This window comes from Falco rusticolus, chromosome 1, assembly GCF_015220075.1.
Source record: "Falco rusticolus isolate bFalRus1 chromosome 1, bFalRus1.pri, whole genome shotgun sequence".
In the NCBI taxonomy this organism is placed as follows: Eukaryota; Metazoa; Chordata; class Aves; order Falconiformes; family Falconidae; genus Falco; species Falco rusticolus.
Window position 1 is genome coordinate 91,087,319 of NC_051187.1, and position 15,436 is coordinate 91,102,754.

Sequence of the window (15,436 nt, forward strand, 5' to 3'; positions counted from 1 at the left end):
ATCTGCAACTGCAGTGCTTGCTAACGGGGAGACTGTAAGGGTCATCCAGTCCTTGGAGCATGTATAGACGATCACGTTTGTGGGGCCGTGGGATATCAGTAAGAGCAAGCCAATGAATAAAGTACAAAGCTGTAAAGCTAAAAGCAGAATTTCCCCAAGCGAAGGAGTGCTGCAGCCCAGATGTCTAGCTTCTTCTGCAGAGGGGTCCCCTGTAAAAAGGTTCCTCTCCTGCTGTGGCTGGTGCTCAACTTTGTGATCGAGGGACAGGGATGTTGGTGTGGCGTGGTCTCCAACAGTACTGTGCCTTCTCAGGGGTGGAGAAGGGCGTAGGACTAACTCACATCTCAAGTGTGCACACTAATAGAAGAAATGTTACTCACCGTGTTTCTCCATTAGATCATTACTGTGTCTTCGGAAAGCTTTCTTCACGCTCCAGTGATGCATCACTCCATGGTTCTGCTCCATAATACCAGTGCTGATTCGGAGACAGGGAGTTTTTATTCATGGACTAAAGGTGTTGATTCCTTTCACCTATTTGCTCCCTGAGGAAAAGAAGCAAAGAGCTGCTTTTCCTGCAGCACTGCCCTGGGAGGGTGTTGCCAGCCCTTCACAGATCTGTGGGCGCCTGCTCCTCTGCTCCTTGCCCCATACAATAACGCTTTACAGGGGCCAGGAAAAGTCATGTGAAGCACCTAGAGGCAAGACTAGCTTAAGGGTGCTACCCTCTCATTCCTGCGTATCTTCTGCAGTGTACCATCCTCTCAGCTGTACAGGTAAGCAAAATAATTGGAAGTGAGCCTGTTTACTCATTTGGTTCACAGCATATTAGCACAGCTGGCCGGCAGGCTACACCCAAAAGGGCACCATGCTACCGTATGTGGGCAGGATAGCACCCAGGGGATGAAGCTAGAGGTTCAAACATATTTAAATCCTCTTTGTCACAGCCCCTTTTGTGCTTTGAATCTGCCTGTGCCAGTTTTCAACAGCTTGCAGATTTTGCCTGGACGCCCATATCTACTTGACCCTGTCTTTTAAAACTGAAGCGCGAGTCTGGAAATTCAGGCTTTTTATTTACCTTTTCTGGTGCCTAAAACTTACAGGGAAACGAGTACTGTAAAATTCAGCTTCAAACACAAGGGAAATGCTTTTATGGTTTTTTGGTATTTGGTTTGCCAACCACTGGATGTCAGTGCTGCTCCACTGAAGAAGGGCTTTTGCCTGGTTCCTTCCCTGTGGATATGAAGGAAATGAGAGTGGAGATTCCTGATTTTTGTCTCTCAAATACTTGAGTACATTTCTTGGGGAAAATTGCCACAGATGTTAAAATATTTATTAATTCCACATCTAAAACAACTACCATGTTTCAAACCTCTAATTCTCAATGCAAGATGAGAGACAAGATTGTGCATAGGAGTTACTGCAGTCTCTTGGAGCTTATGGGCTTGATGAGTCAGTCTGTGGACTGTCCAATAAGTGAAATAAAGCCTCTGGAAAAAGCTAAAAGTATAATCTTACTAGAGGTATAAATGTAGTGCTTTTATGGCTTGCAAATGGCACATTTAGCAACACGTGATTTTTCAAGTTTAAAAGGTGAAATGTGCTGACAGATTTGAGGAGATTAAGTTGGATATGTAGCAAAAAGCCTGTCTAGACCTCTGGTTTTATGTTTTAAAAATGTATTAAATACAGATCAAAAAATGCTTATAAATTGCTCACAGATGTGTTGTTCAGTTCAGGCTCTTGTAATACATTTGGCTTTTTTGAATTATGTTAAGTTACTTGCTGTCTTTCATTCTTACGCTCTTCACCATTTTGTTCTTAAATGTGACTTGGTGATACTGCAGCAAGTGGGAGAAATAAGCAACCAAAAGATCTGGGGATTTTTGCAGGGTTTGCTTTGTTTCTCTTGTTGAAGGCAGTCTGAAATGTTTTAGCTGTCTGTCTTTTTAATTGGAGAGCAAAAAACTTCCGAGCTAAACTGCTGAAAGTACAGGTCAGCGGCATGGTGCAACCTGCATCAGATACTGCCTTCTCCTTTGAGGCAAAAGGTGCTATTAATTTTCACTACATTTTACATGGAGCTATTGAATGGCATTCAGCTGGCACACCGATTTTGAACGTGTAACACCCCGTTTTCATCCATTTTAACATAATTCTATCACCAGAATTTATCCAGCTGTATATATGTGTAAAGCAACATGGTTCTGTTATTAATCTGTTGTTAAACACACGATGGAAAATCTTCCACACAGCCAACTTTACACCTAAGTAGCATATCCATTTTATATCTGCAAATCACTAAGTAAGTTGTCGACAGCTTAAGCCTTAAATGCTTGTGCTACAAATGAAAGTATTGCATTCTGTAATCGGCTGAAGCCTTTTGAGAGGTATCTATGGAAGGAAGGCAGCAGTGGCCCGAACTATGCATTTTAAACAGTCTAGCACTTGTATATTGGCAGTTTATAAATATGAGTAGCTGCAGCTACTTCAGGCATAGAAACATTGGAGCTGGAGGATTTTAGTTAGTAAACCATACTAGTAGAGATCGTGCCATTTCAGAGGTTGCTTACAGCATGCCTGACTAAGAGAAGAAATGCCTTATTAGATCAGGCTTAGTTATAGACTGGTTTGATTCTCTAATTTTCTTTTCCCACAGGACCAAAATTAATAGTATGTTTCTACCAATTTCTTTTTTTTCTGGTGGGTGAGAAATACATATTTATTGATGCTGTTCCCTGACAATAAGTGAAATATGGCCCATTTCACCAAAGAAATGTTCTTTGAATGCCTGTAGATCTGCTGCGTGAGTTCTTTCCATGTTTAATTTTCACAGACTTGAGATTTCTGGTGATTAAGGTAATACTTTTCAAACACAGGAATGCTTTTCCGTATTTAAACTTTTTATTGTATATAGAGAAATATAACTACGGAAGTTTGCGTGTCTGCAAGTTTAAAATCATAGAATCATTTAGGTTGGAAAAGACCTCTAAGATCATCAAGTCCAACCATTAACATAGCACTGCCAAGTCCACCACTAAACCGTGCCTCTGAGCACCACATCTACACGGTTTTGAACACTTCTAAGGATGGTGATCCCACCACCTCCCTGGGCAGCCTGTTCCAAGCTTGACCACCCTTGCAGTGAAAACATTTTTCCTAATATCTGATCTAAACTTCCCCTGGCACAACTCGAGGCCGCTTCTTCTTGTCCTGTCGCTTGTTACCTGGGAGATGAGACCGACCCCCACCTGCCTACAGCCTCTGTCAGGCAGCTGTAGAGAGCAATAAGGTCCCCCCTGAGCATCCTTTTCTCCAGGCTGAACAGCCCCCGTTCCCTCAGCTGCTCCTCATAGGACTTGTGCTCCAGACCCTTCACCAGCCCCGTTGCCCATCTCTGGACAAGCTCCAGCACCTCAGTGTCTTCCTTGCAGCGAGGGGCCCAAAGCTGAACACAGGATTTTAAGTGCAGCCCCACCAGTGCCCAGTACAGGGGAACAATCACTCCCCCAGTCCTGCTGGCCACACTGTTTCTGACACAGGCCAGCATGCTGCTGGCCTCCTCGGCCACCTGGGCACAGAGCTGGCTCCTGCCCAGCCGGCCGTCACCCAGCACCCCCAGGCCCTTTCCCACCAGGCCCTTCCCAGCTGCTCTGCCCCAGCCTGCAGCGCTGCGTGGGGCTGGTGTGACCCAGGTGCAGGACCCGGCACTGAGCCTTGTTCAGCCTCATACAGAAGTTTCTGTTTGTCATGAATAATTTTTTAATGCATGACGGTTGTCTTTGAAAAGTCAGATTCTCTCTAGTAGTGACTCCACTTGATGAAAGATGAAAAAAGGAAGTCTTGGCCCATTGAAATCAAAAGTGCAATGTCTCTGGGTTTGGTGGTTTCCAACTGTATTACCACAGTTGGAAAAGGGGCTAGTGATCACGTAGGGAGACTTCCAGGTAAGGAAATACCTGGAATGGTTGTAATTAGGGAGACGGTGAACAGTCTCATTTAGGGATGCAGATGGGAAAATAGATGTTACAATTGCAAATTAAATCTATTGTTGATAAATGTGATTAATAAATATTAACCTGGTCTAGTGGATGGTGTTCCTGCCCAGGGAGGTTGGAACTGGATGATCTTTAAGGTCCCTTCCAAACCAAGCCGTTCCATGATTCTGTGGTCTCAACAGTTGCAGTTTGGGGCTTTTCTTCCAGTGTTCTCTCCTGGCTGCACAAACAGCAAGGTGGCAGCTGTGGTGCTGTGGTAGGGATGTGTCTCAGCAGGGTCCATGCAATGCCATCCAGCTACATAGGAGGAAGCAGGTAGCTGTTGAAGCAGGAGTCATTCTTCACCAGCTGCATCCTACCTCCTTCAGGAGGAAAAAAGGCTCGCTGGCTGGAAGCAAGCTCCTCTGAGGGCCTCATATCTCTGTGATACACTTAAGCTATATTACCTTTCATATCCTGTTTCTCTTCAATCCGAAGGAGAGCCATCAGTGAAGATTTAATTTACATAAAGGTGGTGTTAAGCAATTCTGTAAATTATGATGTGAAAACTAATAAAATCGTTATCTTTTTACAGATGCAAATACTGGCATTATGATGATAACCTGCTCACCTCCAGCGTTGTCATTGTCTTCCATAATGAAGGATGGTCCACGCTCATGAGGACAGTCCACAGTGTCATTAAGAGAACACCAAGGAAATACTTGGCAGAAATTGTGCTGATTGATGATTTTAGCAACAAAGGTATACTTGGAATATTAACACACTACTTGTAAAAAAGGAAACTTTTTTTTTTCCCTTTAAAAAGTTTCCTTTTAGTTTATTACCTGCCATGGATTGAGTTGACTCTGCAAGAAAAGTAAGTTGTTTCTTCACAGTCCTTTCAGTTTTCAGTGATGGGAAAGCTCTTCTCCAATGAATAGCTTTCACAAAACTGGCAATCCTTTGTGTGTATTCAGCTGTTTGAAATACAGGGTTTGTGGTGGGCTCTCTACCACAGCTGTGGAGTAGTATATAGTAGAAAGCTGGGGTAGCTAGTACCTTTCTTAGCTCTTGTGAAAACAAGTAGTTTTAAGAGTATTGAAGGAGTTTGAATTAAGCCTGTTGGGAATAATTTCTTTCCTTATTCCATATAGGAATCCAGTTTCCTTTCTTCTTTATTTCTTTTTTTATTATTATTTTATTATAATGAAAATGTGTCTTAGGCTGTTGCACTATTCTGATTCACTTTCAATGTCTTTTTAATTTCCAATATTCTTTAATTTAACATCACATTAAGGTGTTTATTATTTCTTATTGGGGAGAGGGGCTTTTAAGAATTTAAGTATGTGTTAATTTCTGCCTTTCTTTGAGTCCTGCATATCAACATTTTCAGAAGTCCAGAGATTTTCCTCTTCGTTTGTAATATACATTCTGGTCTTGGTTTATAGTCAGAATGTATGTATTTATGTGTGATTCTTATAAATATAAACATACACTGACTTTTTTCCATTAATGGTGATATCTTCAATGTTAATGCAAATCAAGGCTGACTACAGAGAAAAACTGAAAGTGGTATGCTAAGAGATACAAGGTGATTGATGTGCAGGAAATCTGTCTGGTTTTAAAGTTTAAACAAATTTTGGAAAAGTGCACCAAAGCTGCACATTCTGCAACACTTTATTGCAGCATAGTTCTTGAATAGAAGTTGACAGAGAAGAGTAGATGCATAAATAAAAACGTACCTTCAAGTGTGCAGGATGACAGTCTCTTCTAGACAGTGATAATGATGGCTTGTAGAAGCACAGGCAAGTTTGAACTGGTCAGCAGCATAGGGTATGTTCCTTTTACCGTCTTTTTTTTATAATAGCTGAATTGGGTAGTGGCGTGGAAAGCAGATGACTCTGTTTTGAAACTCCCCATTTTATCAAGTGATCTGAGCTTCTCCCAGTTCCCGCCTCATGGGAGGAGTTGTTTTCTTCAGGTATACCCACTATAAAGTCAAAAACTGAACTCACCACATAGTTGAGGTTGCCTTTTTTCAGTACAAATCACTATTAAAAATAGTTACTGTATGTTAATTTTTACATCATGCCTGTAGGTAGGTAGGTATCATTTTCTGTTTGGTTTTACAGAAGAGGAAAAGTTACTTGTATTGTGAACTTGACTATATCTGACTTAGTCTGATAAAGGTACTGAATGCTATTATATAGTCTCCTGTATCCTCTAACAGCTGTTGAGAATTTTGCTTAGATATACATACACACTATAAAACAAAAATATCTTCTGTCCTAAGAGATATAATTTTAATAATTCAGTCAGCAGACATGTGCTGTGTTTTTCCTTTTCAGCTGGGATCACAGCCTTTCTTTAGAGCTATTCAGGGTCTGAGTTAGGTGTATAAAATAACTGTGACACTGATGGTCTCTAGAAAAATTACCAGATTTTACAAATAGTTGGACTCAGTACTTGGGTTTCACATGAGTTGTAGCTGACTCTGTGCTATGTGTATGTAATTCATGGAATGAGTTTGTCTGGCGTAACAACTTGTTCTACAGTTTTCCAATATATGACGATTGTTAAATAAAGGCAGTATTTTTCAAGAAATTTATTTTGAAATACAGAATTTACTTATGCATTCTACTCATATATGAATAATTAGCAGATACAGCTAACCTGGACCTAACGTCCAGCAGACCCTTGTCTCTGTATTTCCCACACTTCTTTTTCCCAAATAACTTTCCTGAATCATAAAATTCAGTGAAGAAAGCTCAAGATGCAATTTTCTCATGTATGAGTGACTGGAAAACAAGCATGGACTGGAATGGCTCTGAACACCTTGCTGCAACTATACGGTTTCGCTATAATAATTCTTCAGACTGCTTTAGGCTATTACTTGGTAAACATAATTAACTTAATTTCAATAATTCAAATTGCATTCTAGATGAAAAATGGCCAAGACAGTAGAATCTTGCTCCACTTCTTTCTCCCCGGAGAGAAGCATGAACTAATACAGGCTGTGAAGCATGCCAAGCCGCCTGAAGAGATTTCCAGTTGTTAGGAGAGCTGCAAAACACAAACACTCTTAATCATGGCAGAGCTGCTGGTGGCTTTTTGCTTTTTCAGCCAGAAGAAAAGCAGTGCTGACAGCACAGATACAGGATTTTCTCCTTCCCCACCTGCTTTCAGACTGCCCACGTCATATCTGCCTTTCTACCCAACAAAGAGGATCTTAACGCTCTTTGAGACCAGTGTTGAGGGACACAGTTGCTGGACTGGGTAGCTGTTTGCTCACACTCAGCAGGGCTGTCTGTATTTCTTAGCTGCACCTTCTCCAGCGATATGAAATTAAAATGGAGCATAGCAGTTGCAAACACTTCTGAAGGCTGGCTCATAAAGAGCCCTGCCTGTCCTTTATAAGAAATGCTCTTTCATCGGAAGGGAGTTAACAGTTGCATAGAAGCCTATATATGTTATGCCTTACAGGGAAGAACAGTTGCAGTGCTTGGAAAATGTTCTTTTCATTGTAATTCTTTGTATAAAGTCAGTTGGGAGCAGTCTTTTTGCTGAATGACGCTCTCCCTTCCTTCCTTAATCTCTTCTGCAAACAGCGAGGTTTGACTGTGAAGAACTGTGTGGAGACATGTGCTGAATTCTGCTCAGGCAAATTTCCTTTGTCAAAACAGAAAGGGAATAGTAACAAGAAGATGTCACCAAGCTAATCAAATGATGCTAGTTCTGATATTTTCAGTGGAGATGTCTGTATTAATGCATGCTAGGAGTCCAAGAAGTGTTGCAGCATCTTCTACCGCAGTGTTAGTGTGGCCGCACTGCTGTACGTGAGGAGGGGGTTTTCATTTTTTCTTGTATTTCTTGTAGAAGCAGTTCATTTTGCTGTGAGTGCTAGCTGTGCGGAGGGTGCAGCTATTCTGGAAGCGCAATGAGAATTCATAACACCAGGTTTTCTGAAGCTCCCTACAAATACAGTTGTGTAGATAGGTCTTCAAGGACTACTTGTTATGTGTGTAGGTACCAGTGTTCCTTCTTTCTGAAGCATAGAGGTCCATATCTCAGTTGGTGCAGCTCACTTTTGTAACCCGTACACCTGTAAAGAGTGAGTGTGAGGCAAATACCAGTGTTCCTAGTAGCATTTAAAAGTTTTTTCCACCTTTTGCATTTACCTATTTTTTCTTGATTGCTGTCTGTATTTCCCACTGATGTAGCATCACATAAGATAACCAAAGGGGAAGTAACAAGCTCAGACAGGTAACATTAATTTTATTAACTTAACAGTGCTTGCAGTGGGGAAACTGAAGCAGTTTGTGCTTGTGAACAGTGCTTGTGTTAAAGCTGAGCACCCCACGTTAGTAGTGTTACAGTACAGGAAACTCGGAGGCAGCTGGGAGGATTTCTGACACCAGTTCTCTAGTTTTCAAACTGACATTCGTGTGTCAAGGGGAAAAAAAGCTTTTTTCTGCCTCCTCGCCTTGTAATCTGCAATGCCTAAGATCTTTTGGAGAAAGGATGTGTTTTTAAAAAACACAAGATTCGTGCTTTAATCATGCACTGAGGCACGAGAGAGCAACCCAAACAACGGGAGACCAGATTGATGGTTATAATATTTTGAAAGGTGAAATATACATTTTTAAGCAAAAAAACAGAGTGCTGTAAAGCTGTTGACAGATACCATAAATAAGTGTTCTAGGTGAACAAAATGTACCGCTGGCCAAACACTGTTTCTTACTGTATCAGGATCAGGATTTTATACACTACTGTCATGCAGGCTTTGTAGTATGAGGGAGAGAGAAAATTCCATTTTCCTGTGGGAAATAGCACTTGCTGCTAACCCTGGCACAGTTTTGGATAATGGACTGTGAAGTCCTGAGACTTGTACTGTAGAAAAGCTTTACACAATCAATATGACAGGTTTTTACAGCTCCCTGTGAGCCTTACATAGTTGAACATTAGATAACTAAAACATTTGGCGTCATAGGCAGGAGAGCTGGAAATAGCTTTAGGTTTTAAATCTTTAAAGCATTCCTGACAGTCCCTTCTGTAACATGTACTTGGAATTTGTAGAATAAATAATGTGTGGTATAAAGATTCTCTTAGTACCACTTCAGCATGACCTCATAACTCTGTTGATTTTATCCTATAAAAATGTATATCACAGCTATCATATCATGTATTCTACATCTATTACATGGCATGTTATTCTGTACAGCAGATGGGATAAAACTGTTTTTTCTCTTGTTTGATATTTATGTACCCTTGAAGTTTTCCTAACGCACAAGTATTTACAAAAGAAATTGTAAATGTGCATGGGAAAGGAGAAGAGGATATGTAGAACTTTTGGTTGAGAAAACTTACAGTAAGAATATTAAAAGATAGTGGTTTCAGAAGATTGTTCTCTGGTAGAATTGCTGAATTTTCAAGTTTGGAAACTTCACTTCCAAAAAATACCATTTCCATCCATTATTTACATGTAGCTTTTGTTTGAACTAGAGTGGTTTTGATACTGTTGGCAAGAATATAAAACATACTGAAATGTAAGTTGCAGCAAGCTCCAGACTTCAATCATTTTCATTCAGGGTGCAGAAAATGTTGCTGGGGAAGCAACCTGATGGCTTGTTGCTGCTGAAAGAGACATCCTTCTCCTTTCACCCTGCACATCCCCTCTTGCTGTTAGATCAGCACAGGCATGGCGTCTCACAGCCCCTTGGAGCGGGTGCAAGCCAGTGCATGACTGCCTCAGCTGTAGCTTAGGTGGCTTATTTTGGTTCCCAACTGAGAGAAACAGAAACTGTAGACAATTCTTTTGAGCCTCTCAGTACAAAAATAGATTTTAAACGAACACCAGTAGCTAAATCAGCATAGCCTCAAACAACAAGCGCCTGACTGCCAGCCCTTCTGCCTTTGTGACTTTTCTCAACAGAATCATCTGTGCAAAAATATTATGCAACGCTAGGATTCTTTTTCAAATTGTGTGGTAGGAATGTGGTTTCCAGATTAGTTTGGCAAAAAACAATGTGCAAATACAAATCTGTAACCATTTAAGCATAGCCCGTCTTGATTCTTATGCGGTTACTCATCCCTTTATTGACCAATTCCCTTTGGCTAAAGGTTTCTTGTCTCATCATTGTGATGAGCCACAGCTCGTTCACTGCAATTCTGGCCCTCCAGTTACTCTTATTTCATTAGAAGATTAGCAAAAGACCACACCAACCCCAAGAGGGAACAGGTCTAGATGAAGGAGGGCAATAATTTGAGTGTGGTGAGTTTCTGTCTCAGGTTTCCAGATTTAATAGACTGACAGAAAGTTTTGCGAGGCAGCAAGTGAGTGAAGAGAAATGTTTAACTGAAAAGTAGTGCCTGCAACTGTGTATGTGGCATTATCTGATGAGGAAAGACCATGTGCTGAAGTGTAAAAACTTCTCTGCCTGGTTGAAATACAGACAAAGACCTGAAAGCCACTATGTGATGTACTGAAGTGGCTGGGAATTGTCCATCCAGGTCCCCTGTGGCGTGGCCAACCAATTCAGCTGCTTTTTCTTCAGATGTGCCAGAGACAAACCCGTGCCATGAAGTCAGAGAGTTCCAAGTCTTGATCTCCTCAGTTTTACTGTTAGTGAGCAGTGGTATGAGCAGTTCAATTAAAGATTCTCTTAATGTCTGTAGACATCTTTAAGTAGAGTTGGATTTGGGTTATATTAAGAGTACAAAACCGTTTATTATTAAACCTCGCCAAAATAATTGTTTTTCTCTGTTACTCAATAGCACACTTACAAGAGAGGCTGGATGAGTATATTAAGCAGTGGAATGGCCTTGTAAAGGTATTTCGAAATGAGAGGAGAGAAGGTTTAATCCAAGCTAGGAGCATTGGAGCCCAGAAGGCTAAACTTGGACAGGTAGGAGCCAGTTCACACACAAGTCTGTCTTTTTCTTTTTTGACGGGGAGAGGCGGTGGTGGTTCTCTGTTCAAAGAGACATGTTAAAACGTAGTATTGTATTATTTACTTTGTTTTAAGAAAAGATTAATTTTACTCATTTAATCTTTTTTTTGCTTATAATATAAAAGTACTTCAATGTAAATATGCTTAATTAAATCATTCTTATCTTGTATACAGAAATATAATTATTTTTTTTCATTTGAAGGTTTTGGTTTACCTTGATGCCCATTGTGAGGTGGGAATTAATTGGTATGCGCCACTTATAGCTCCTATATCTAAGGACAGGTAATGTTCTTTTGTTATTTCCAGTGTCTGGCCTCTTAGGAAGAAAGAGTTACAGTAACTATCTTCACTTTTCAAATATGTTTTACACCCTTATCAATATATATATCTATATCAAACTATATCAATATTTGCTATATGATGATTGTATCTCCCAGCATAAAAGCTATGTAAGGAGGAAGGAAAAGTCAGGCAAAAAAACTCCGGTTAGTGTATTTTAATAGGCATACTGAATATTTTGCTTAGTGTAAATTAAATATAAGACAGCTCTTGTCTTTTGCAGTAATCTGAGGAACTGATAAAAATGTTCTCTTCTGCCTGAATAAGGGGCCTGATTAAACAAAATAAACAAAAATGTGATTATTGGTAGAGCAAAAATAGCAGTAAGTGTTTTGATTTAAGGGGGATTTAAAGACCCTGTGATCGCAAGAGTTTTATAACTTTCTCATATTTGGTCTTGCACTATGGTCTTACTTGTTTCCTCTGAAGTGCTTTGGAGCGTTGTCTGTAGCGAACCAAGGCCAGAGCTTGAGCCTATCTCTGCCACAAGCCCAGGCGCATGCCTAGGAGGCCGTGGTGGAAAAGCCTGCGCTGTGCAGTGGCATCTGCAAGAGGTGACAGAGGGGGGGGATCCCCAGGGCCTTCATTGCTTCCAGCTGTTGAAATGCTGTTGTTGCTGGGTGCCACCACGAGCTTAGCTTGTGTGGTCAGAGAGTATGTGTGTTTAGGAAACCATGTGCTTGTTTATACTCCTCAATCCCATACAATAACTGCTTAGTCCTAAAAACTATTTGTTAACCTGTTATACTACCAGAACCTTCTTGAAGAGCTGGTTTTTGTGTGTTTTAAAGGCTGTAACTCAGCTTCAAGACTCTTATTTGGGCCAGGATTCTAGAGAGATGGAAATGCTTGTGTGCTTCCATCAAGTGTGTGTTACTCTTTTACTTAAGAAAGGCCGGTGAGAGCAGGCAGCTTTAGAGGCGTTCCTCAGCACTGCCCACAGAAGGGGAGATTACAGGAGGACCTCCGATGCCAAGGCACACAATGACAGAGGGCAGCGCTCAGCAGCCTTCTTCCAAGCCCTGGTACCTTGGATGCAGCGTGCTGCTGCTTCTGCCTCTGCCTCAAAGAAGAGCACAGCATGCGCATTTCTTCCATGCGCACGCTTACGTTTCTTTCCACAGGATTTGACTTAAAAAGATGGAAATGCTCCAGGTTTGGTCACTGTGAAACTCATTTGGAAAATCTGGGGAGAATAACAAGATAATGTCTTTTCTTTAGTGAATATTGTATGTGATAGATCACAATAAGGAGCATGTTACAAACCGAACAGGAAAAATTCTACTGAAGACTGCTGCCAGGAGAGCACCAGTAATGTTTTTTTATCTTGTGAGGTTGGATTTGCAGGGCAGTTGAATAGCACAGAATAGTGAAAATCCATGTTTACACTAGTAAAAGCTAAGAGCTTATCGTACATGTTGATAGCTGAGATCTGATATGAATAGAAATTACAGGAAATAGTAATACTGTGAGAACCCTAGCCTTCTAAGAGTTCTTCTGTTGCCTGCAGCAGTGCTTTGTTAGAAGACCAATGTCAAGAAGTACATATAAAGGAAAAAGTACTGATAAACAAGTTGATATATTAGCATTTCAGACCTAAATTCAGACCTGAAAGCATTTCTGCTTTCAGAACCTCTTAAAACAACATAAAGAAAGGACTTTCTCTTTTTTTCTTCTAATGAGGCTTCACTTCTTAATATGTTTACAAGTGACTTTTTATGTACACTGCTCTATGAGCTTAATATTTAATGGTGTAAATTGCAGATTAGAGAGATTACTCTTCTGAAATTGTATTTTGCTCTTTCTTTCCCTTCTATAAATGTTTCAGAACTACATGTACTGTACCTCTAATAGATTACATAGATGGGAATGATTATTCCATTGAGCCACAACAAGGTGGGGATGAAGATGGTTTTGCCAGAGGGGCCTGGGACTGGAGTTTGCTGTGGAAACGAATTCCATTAAGCCACAAGGAAAAGTCCAAACGAAAACATAAAACTGAGCCTTATCGGTAAAAAGAACTGTTTACATACTGTGAATCATAACGAATAATTGTCTAAACCCTTTCGTTTTTCCCTCCCCCCCTCTTTTCCCATGAACTACGGTCGGTGCACGTGTGCCATGCGGGTCCTTGCACATAACTGCATCTTCCCTGTCACCATCCGCCACCCTGCAGAACCACATGCACTGTGCCACTTATAGATGTCATAGATGGCAACACTTATAAAATTGTGCCGCAAGGGGGTGGTGACGAAGATGGGTTTGCTAGAGGAGCGTGGGATTGGAGTATGCTATGGAAGAGGGTTCCCTTGACCAAGCGAGAGAAGGAAAGCAGAAAGACAAAAACTGAACCGTATCGGTAATCACTAAATCACTTACCTGTTTCTTTTTTTTCTGAAGCCAATATTGATCCACTAAAACTTGCATGTACTTCTAGCCTGAAAATCTTATTTCTAACCACGCCAGCTGCTTTGTTTAATCAGACCTGTTTGCCACAGCTGTTTGCTCAAAATACCTTTGCTACCTTGGGTTGCCTCTCCATTCCTGCTCTTGTGTGGTTAATGGGGTGCACATTAGAATGACAGGGTTTTGTTTGCCAAAATAAAATACTGTATGACTTTATTTCCAGGGAAAACTCTGTTTAGCTATGATATTTTTTTAAAAGTAGCGTTGGAAACAACAGTGCTTGTTTAACCATTTGATTTGAAATAACAGGCATGCTGTGAGTATTTATAATAGCCAGTAATGCATAAAATCTGTAGCCTGCTGTCATGGATTGATGCATGCATACAGCTCATGGATTATGCATGTGCACCAAAAAAGTCCCTTTTGTCATACTTCTCCCACTTGCTTCATAATAGTTCACATCTGACAAAGAAGCATACTGTTTTAAGAATCTTGGCTAGATATTTTCTAAGGTTTCAGTATGTTTGGGGATTTTAATGCATAACATTAAAAAAAAAAAAAAAAAGAAAAAAGAAAGAAAGAAAAACCCACCACCTTATTTTCTGGGAAAATTCCAGTAACTTTCATAGAAGTCCCACCTTTTTCTTACGCTTTGTAGTGGGGTATGTTTTCTTCCCAGCAAACAGAAACTGGCTAGAAACCCTAGTTTAGAAACTAGGGTTTCTGGATGCCTTTTCAAGACTGGGAGACTGTGGTTCTGCTGGTTTTTATTACTTTCCCCTTCACACTTAACTAATCGTGTTATTACATTTGAAAGCAATCCTCACATCTTCAGAATCTAATGTCTTCTATTGCTTGTATGTATGATTTAAACATTGTAAGAACTGATGTTGGTAATTCCCTATCCTCACCCATGATTGTTCTCTGCTAAAATAGCAACACATGCGAGGAAGTTATGAAGCTTTGATCTGCTTTGTATACAGTATAAATACTACCATTTTCTGACAAGGCTGTCCACGTTGGAACTTTAATATTTGCTTAGAGAGGGATAAACTATTTCAAACATTGCTGTTGTTTTCTGTGTTTACCATCCAAGCAGGTCTTAAAACCCTTTAAACTGTTCCCAGAAACACAGAACACATGTTCTCAGAGTGGTTTAAAAGATGACTTTACTTTTAATAATACTTTCAGAGTTACAGTGCTTCTTTTAAAAAGAGACATTCCCTGCATCTGTTTATGTCCAGGCTGTATGTGTTTTGTTGCAGCAATACCAAGGCAAGTAAAAGTCTTGCTGAAACCATAGTCAGGATTGCTTAGTTTAGAGAGAAAACAAACAAAAAAACCCTCAGCAGCTTAAAAAGCAGAAACAAACTTTTTGTAATGTGAGCATTGCCCCAGGACTGAATCCTTCTTTCCGTAATACTAGGCTTACCTCTTCATATCCTATAAAATAAACTACTGAGCTTATGCAGATTTTACTGTATTTTTTAACACATTTGACAGCACGTTGGAGACCAAGACTGAAACTTCAGCATCTGAGGCCACTACATTTGCCAGGTCTTTGTGGTGCTGAGGAAAACCAAAAATGCAGGAAAGCCACAGGGCTGTGCTATGCAACATGCTTCTCCCTGCTGTGCTTGCTGGCTTCCTACCCTTTGAACCGCAGCGATGCAAAAGCAGTGTTGGAGGAAAATACAGTGGGTGGACAAGCAGAAGGGGACATTTAGTAGTAACTGCATCTGATCACACGATTTGGAGAGCAGCTAA

The 15,436-nt window shown here is 40.5% G+C and overlaps 1 protein-coding gene across 2 annotated transcripts in view; it reads left to right on the forward strand.

The window, feature by feature from the left end:
* The window catches only part of GALNT7 (polypeptide N-acetylgalactosaminyltransferase 7), a 75,334-nt gene that overhangs the window by 44,989 nt on the left and 14,909 nt on the right, over nt 1-15,436 (forward strand). Inside the window, exons 3-6 of one of the 2 annotated variants that reach the window (XM_037389769.1) lie at nt 4,570-4,736; nt 10,749-10,879; nt 11,127-11,206; nt 13,440-13,622. In XM_037389769.1, the coding sequence (XP_037245666.1) occupies nt 4,570-4,736; nt 10,749-10,879; nt 11,127-11,206; nt 13,440-13,622 (561 nt within the window). Of the gene's footprint in view, nt 1-4,569; nt 4,737-10,748; nt 10,880-11,126; nt 11,207-13,091; nt 13,275-13,439; nt 13,623-15,436 lie in introns of both variants that reach the window. The other variant, XM_037389761.1, reaches the window with a different exon arrangement.